The following is a 6,865-nucleotide window of genomic DNA, read 5'->3' on the forward strand; positions in this document are numbered from 1 at the left end:
ATTTATTAATAAATATATTTGTTAATTTAATAATTTAATAATTTAATTATATTTTATTATAAAATGAATAAATTATTAATAATATTTTACAAATTAATATATTTAAACAATATTAAAATCATTAATTTATCTAATTATTAAAATATATAATTATTTTATATTTTTAAATAAAATAATAATTAAATTTTAATAGTATCAAGTATAATAACATTTAATTTTTAAAATTAATAATTATTAATCAAATAAAATAATTTTAAATCATGCTAAGTGATAAATTACTATAACAAACACCAGCTTAATCCATTTGGCTAAAACAAAAAATCATTTGGATAGTGGTCGATCTAGCATTTAGAAATCCAACGGCCAGGAAATATGGTCAAGCTGTCTCCACTCCCAATCTGAAAGAGAAAAAGATCCAAAAGATCCAGAATATCAAGCGGTTGCCTTCGACGTTAAGCGAGAGAACAAAGCACACGCGGAAAACAGAATTCGGTATTCGCAATTGGCAGCTTAGAAAACGAGAAGGAAAATAAATCAGACCCAAGTTAGCAACCAAAAAAAAAGGGGGAAAAACTTAGACAGACCGACAATGGCGTTGCAGTGGATGATTCTAACATACGCGGTGGCAGCAGAGGCTGTGGTGGCTCTTCTCTTAACCCTTCCCTCTCCCAAGGTCTTGAAGAACCGTTTGGTCTCACTCATCTCTCTCATTCTGCAGCCTGCCCTCTTTATAGTTCCCTTTGCTGGATTCCAACTCTTAGGTTTTGTCGCCTTTTTCCTCTCTATTGTTTTCCTTTGCTTTTTCAATCTTTAATGATATGGGTCTTAGGTTTTTCATTTTTTGCTTGCAGATATCTACTGGAAGAACGAACACCGCTTGATGTGTACCTCTGAGATCTGCACCGCTGCCGAGAGAGATCGTTACGAGAAATCTGTAAGCGTTAGATTATTCCAATTTTCGAAATCTGATTATGAAATATTGCCGTGCTTTTTGGTCATTTCTTCGTTTGCTTACCAGTTTTAGCGACAGTAATAATTCTAAGTTCCTCTAGTGTGTCTATGTCTATTCTATGAAAGGTAGAATGGACAATGGACTTTTTTAGCTTCCTCTATTGTTAATATGTCTCAGCTTCATCTTTTAATTACTATTTTTATTTGGGTCTGCAAGTTCAAGTTTAAAACATCTATATCTTTATCCTTTAAATCTTATTATATCATTGGCAGTATTGGTAGTTGGCTACATTAGTTTTGTTCTTTGACTGTCATTGTGTGAACTTTGATTCTAGAATCACAAAAAGATATTAGGGATTTTATTTATTTCTTTAATTCAACTTTTACTGGCCAAAGAACTATGGATTTAAAAAAAAAAAAAAAAGGAATAGCGGTCTAGCACTTTCATGGGATGAAATGCCTTGATTTGGTGAAAAGACAATAACTGTCCTGAATAAGAAAAACGAAACTTTTAAATTTAGAACAAGAAAATCTCAAATTTTTGTGTACATTTTCTTTGTATTCTGTGGAAAACAATGAAGCACGCAGATTGCTTAACGTGCAGGATGTTTATATTTGAGAGAAATTTTTATGTTCTTTTTGTCAAATTTTTATAATTTCTTGTTGCAATGGGACACATTCTAGAAAGATTATGAGAAAGGAATGTTAGATGCACAGATGTACCTCCCTGAAACACATTTTCTGCCGTGGCTTCCTATGCTTTTCTGTTATGCATTTGTGTGGCCAGTTCTCTGGGTCATATATTTTGTGAGTCCTTGCTTTATTTGCAAATTGGCCTAATTCATTTATGGATGTTGCTAGAAGAAGTTTTGATATTTTATCTTTGTTTGTTCCTTGAGAATTGAAATTAAACATTCATGCTTGGGCTGATTATTCATTTACTTGGATCTTTTGGGTGCATGAAAAATAACATTAACCCAAATTATAACAGCAAGCTAGCTAACCCAGCAGCTGTAGCTAACAATAAGGGCTGAAAGTGGGAGAGGCTCCTCAAGATTGGCACACCACCATTGGCACTTCGACCAAGATTACCTAAAACTAGCAAATCGCTTCCCTTCTTTGTGAATATGTTTAACTTGAATCATCCAACTACCTTCTATAAGCTGAACATTATCATTATGAAATTATAGAGATGAAACTTACCAGTGCCTCTCTGCAAAAATCCCACCACAACAGCCACATCTAGCTCTACATGAAGAGGTGAACTCCTAAATGTAGTGCAAGACACTAGCCTTCTTTGTTAATTCCTCAAAATGCTGCCATTAAACTATTTTTTACACTTATATTTATCAAGAAGCATTTGATGTAACTACTGACGTTTTATTTTAGCAAGCCCCAAAAGAAACATATTAACACCTTGCTCTAATCTAGATTTAACCTATTAAATCTCTTTGTCTATCTTCCCAGGTTGTATAATCATTTATTAGGTGCATGCTTAAGAGCATCAATGAAGATTGCTTTTGGTATATGTTAATTTTGAAGTTATTGAAGTAATCTTTTTCTTAAGGCAAAACTTGTTTGTTTGTGCTCAAAGTTGGAGTCTTAGCAAGTTTTGCATGATATTGATCATTTTATCAACATAGGCCCCTTTGTTGCCTGATTTTCTAATTATATAAATATTATATTGTGTTTGTATATATAGAATTTAAAACTTTAAAACATGAATTTGAAACAAAATATTTATTTGGAAATTGCTTGCAAACTAGATCCATTAACAAAATATTAAGCAAGGAAATTTTTAAAGGGATTCTTACAAAGAATTATTGTTTTTATTCTTGAGCCACGAGGAATCTTCAGGCTTTGAGTCATTTCTTCTTTGGAAGCTTTGGTCTTTTGACTATTTTCTTCAAGCTTCTATTCATTTTCAGTCTTAGTCATTTCCTTCTTGTTTTTAATCACCTCATCTTTAGAGTCTATAGGCTTTAAGTCATTTTCCTTGTTCTTTTCAGATTGTAGATTCTTTTCTTCTTTTTAGACATCGAGTACCATTTTGGTTTTGGTCTTTTTCTTTATTTGTTGCTTTTGGAATGATGAATTGGTAGAAAGATCTTATAGCAATCATCTTCATTATCTTGGGCTTAGTCCGTATGGTGAAGTGCACTTGGGCAACGAAAATGCCCAACATTGTAAAAGAAAAATTCTCACATATGCAAACAAGAACATCCAAAAATACAGTATAATAGTTGTAAGCTGACAAAAATATCCAAAGGCCTTTTAACTCCACGTATTGTCAAAATTCAAACTATCCAACCTTCCCCATCCCCTTTTTGGTATAAATCCGTCATTTTGCGTTGAATACAAAATACACATTAATCAAAATAGTTACATAGCTAATATTCCATGGCTAGAACTCGTCTTTGCTATTACACAAGTCAAAATCTCACTCTAGATTCCGTGGAAATAAAAAATATTACTGATTATTGATGAAAATTGTGAAGGAATCAAAGTTAAGAACTAACTTTGCAAGATCATCAGGAAAGAAAAGGATCCTAGAAAAAAAGAGGGGAACTGAAGAGCTCAAAGTTAAAAAATAAAAAAATGAAGAAAGCAATGGAAGGGAGAGAGAAAGAGGGAAGGTAGCTAGTGTAATTTTATCTTTTTAATTTAAGTTTTTAAGTTCCTTTTTCACCTTATTAGCTGTGGCATTAAAGTCTAATAAGGCTAATTGTTGTGCGACTTCCCTAACGGTTAAGGGGAGTAAAGTGCATTCAAACAAGAGGATGTTATATGTACTTTTCCATTCTTCGTAAGGGGCTTACATATTTCTTCCGTTAAAAGTTATTTAAGCAAAAGTACTTTATTCTTTTTGACAGAACATAATTACTTAAGAGTTAACACTAGGTGTAAATGAATTTGAATAAGGAAAATATATTAAAAGAAAGAGGTCATGTTTTGTGATCAATGGGAAAATAAATTAGAAAATATATCTATATAAAGTATAAGACATATCCAAATATCTATACCCTGCTTTTTGGTTTTCTTTAGCCAACTTTGCAAGCCCAGAAATTTCAAAAGCAAATGATGGGTTAAACATTTAGGGAAATATCCATGTCAGATATCCACATTGGAGTCCATCTTTTGGTTTATACCATGTAATTGGGGCAATGGATCAACCGATGGAAACTACTTTGATGTAGGACAAGAAATTTAGGTACAATATTTTCTAGACATCTCATGTTGCCACTTCAAATGATGGGGGGTTAAATAATTTAGATTCCTCAATTCAAATATGCTGCTGCAGATGCACGCAGGACGTACATAATATTTAGTATTCATATCTCTACTTTGCTATCTTTCTTGTTCATTTCTTTTTGGTATTTGCCTTTTGGGTCGTGGGGAAACTAATATTGTTAATTTCATTTCGGTTTTGGTTGTACCAATTGGTACACTCTAGTTATAACAAAATATAGTACATTTAAGGGTGTTTTTCTACCGGCCTTGTTACTGGGTAATACCATTTGCTTTCGTTGGTTTTGATTAGTTTTGGTAAATTAGCTTGTTTTGGTGGTATGTGAATGTGAAATATATTTTGTAATTTTTAACTTATATTTTATTATTTAACTGTTTTTAACCTAATAAAAATAAAACTATTTTTTACTATAACTTGATTTTGGTACACTTTATTTTTCCTAACCAAGGTTCCTAAGTATTTGAATTTCTTTCAAGAAAGCATTTGTGTTCTCTCTCTAAAATTTAACAATCATAAAGTCAAAGTTAATTTTTTTTTCATCTCTTTCTTTTTATTTTAATATATTTTTACATGAGAAAACTCATTTAAATATCATATGATTAGATTAAGTATTTAAAAATATCATCATAAATTGATAATATTATTTCTTATACTTTTAAACTTATTTATGTAGTTTTTAAAGATATTGTATATTTATTTTATAGATTAGTAGTACCATTATATATAAATTCATGTATATTTATAAATATATTTGTACTAAATCAAACTTTTTGAAATGATATGTCAAAATAATTGTTACCTGTATATACAATTTTTATTTTAAGAAAATTGAAATGTTATTCCATACGATATTTAACAATCTTGGGAGAAACTGGTGACTTCCTTGTAGCTTTAAATTCCCAAGGTGGGACAATTAGTGTCGCATCAACATGGTTCAAAGATTATAATATTTGCATCAACCAGGTAAGAAGGAGATAATAATATTGCATTCCTCAATTCAGAAAGCCTTTTGTACGAGGATACACATAGGGCTTTCTTGCTTTTTCCCAATCATTTCTCTCTTTTTTCAACCAGGTAAGGAGATAATAATATTGCATTCCTCAATTCAGAAAGCCTTTTGGGCTGCCCTGTTTTTTCCCAATCATTTGTCTCTTTTTTTTTTTTTTGGGGGGGGGGGGGGGGGGTTTAGTACATTTCATAATGGGCTTATTTAGTGCTTATCTGTGATTAATTAATTATATACTCTTCTTGTAAAGCTGGCTAGACCTGATTGAGTAACATATGCAGAAAGAAAACAAGCCCGTTAAATATCTCTTGAATTCATATATTTGACTTGGGTTGCAAATAATTTCAGTTTATGGGATGCTTTGCAGATCTTCAAAGCTCAAAGGAATGTAATTTTGTGTGCAACTGCATGCCTCCTTTATTGGTATGTGCTAGCAATTTGATGGTCTTTCCTTGAGAAAGATATTTTTAGGAGTTTTTAAATTTTGAGGTTATTTGTTTCGGATCCTTGTGCAGGTGTATCTTCCGCATTTGCAAGTATCATAAGGAAATTCAGAATTTGGAGGAAATAGAGAAGAGATACAAGGATCAGTAGTTTCTTGTCATTTGTGTTGACCAGATAATGAGATTGGCTTATAACAAATTCAGAGTGCTTTTAAAACAAACACAAACACCCAATACTTCTGGAGAGTGTTATGTATTTGTGGTATTTGTATTTCTGTGTTTCATGCCCTATGGCATGTTTACATTATAGCTGAAGCTCATGCATTTTTCTCGTTGAATGGAAATTGTAACGCTTTTGGTTGTTAGCCACGAGGTAATTGCAGTTTACCTGGTTTACTTTCACATTGGATGTGTGCACTGCGTGGCTTATGGTTCTATTGATAGGAGCCTTGAATATGCCTTATGCTCGCTAACATGTTGTTGACTCAGAGTCTAGCTTATCTGAGCGAGCTTATGCACATGTAAATACAAATTCACCAAATATTGCTGCTAATGATTGCTGTTAATTGAATACCTGCAAGAATATAGATTGTAAGCAAGTAATATAAGTGATGAGAAAATATTGAAATTGTTTGGTTTTTTTAGATAATTCAGAAGATAGGAAAAATAATGTTTTAGGAAGTACTGGAACTAAACTAGAGCGGAAAATAGGCAGAAAGATATCAACAATGCATAGACGTTTTTAACGAATGTCATAGACATAGACTCTTGGTGGTTGCTTTTGAAGTAGACTTGAAATAACACACTATTGAGCAATATAGGCCGAATGAGTTGCTTCAGCAAAAGGTAAAGATGGTAGCAATGTGAGATGATCGACTATAAAGAGATGTAACTGAAGTAGGAGAGGAGCAGCAGTAAAGCAATATTTGAAAACCAGAAGAGTAAAATACGAGAAGTAAAGTGGCGAACAAATAAAGAAAACTCTAAATAAATTTTGCAAAAATAAAGGAATGCTCAGAACAACTTTAAAATTAACTTGAAAGAAGTTTGAAAAATACTTTTAGTTGGACTGTCATCCCAACTAAATACAAACAAGTTAAAATAAAGATGGCAGCTAGAGAGAAAGAAAAGAAGAGGTGTAGGAAGGTATGTTTTTTACGCACCTCTATCTATAGTGAAAATAAAGTGAAAGGGAGGATGAATCTAGACAATTTG

The 6,865-nt window shown here is 31.9% G+C and overlaps 1 protein-coding gene across 2 annotated transcripts; it reads left to right on the forward strand.

Moving 5' to 3' along the window:
* Window positions 1–320: 320 nt before the first annotated feature.
* Window positions 321–6,019, forward strand: LOC111282329 (uncharacterized). 2 transcript variants are annotated; one of them, XM_022870379.2, is made up of 4 exons: window positions 321–761; window positions 852–934; window positions 5,556–5,630; window positions 5,723–5,787. In XM_022870379.2, exons 1-4 carry the CDS (start codon window positions 590–592, stop codon window positions 5,750–5,752), a joined length of 360 nt encoding a protein of 119 aa, XP_022726114.1. In that variant the 5' UTR covers window positions 321–589; the 3' UTR covers window positions 5,753–5,787. The 2 variants fall into 2 exon arrangements, with proteins under 2 accessions (XP_022726114.1, XP_022726106.1); XM_022870371.2 differs by having other exon boundaries at window positions 333–761; window positions 5,575–5,630; window positions 5,723–6,019.
* The last annotated feature ends 846 nt before the right edge of the window (window positions 6,020–6,865 follow it).

The sequence above is a fragment of the Durio zibethinus genome, chromosome 17, assembly GCF_047325235.1.
Source record: "Durio zibethinus cultivar Kanyao isolate XHJ-2024 chromosome 17, ASM4732523v1, whole genome shotgun sequence".
Lineage (NCBI taxonomy): Eukaryota > Viridiplantae > Streptophyta > Magnoliopsida > Malvales > Malvaceae > Durio > Durio zibethinus.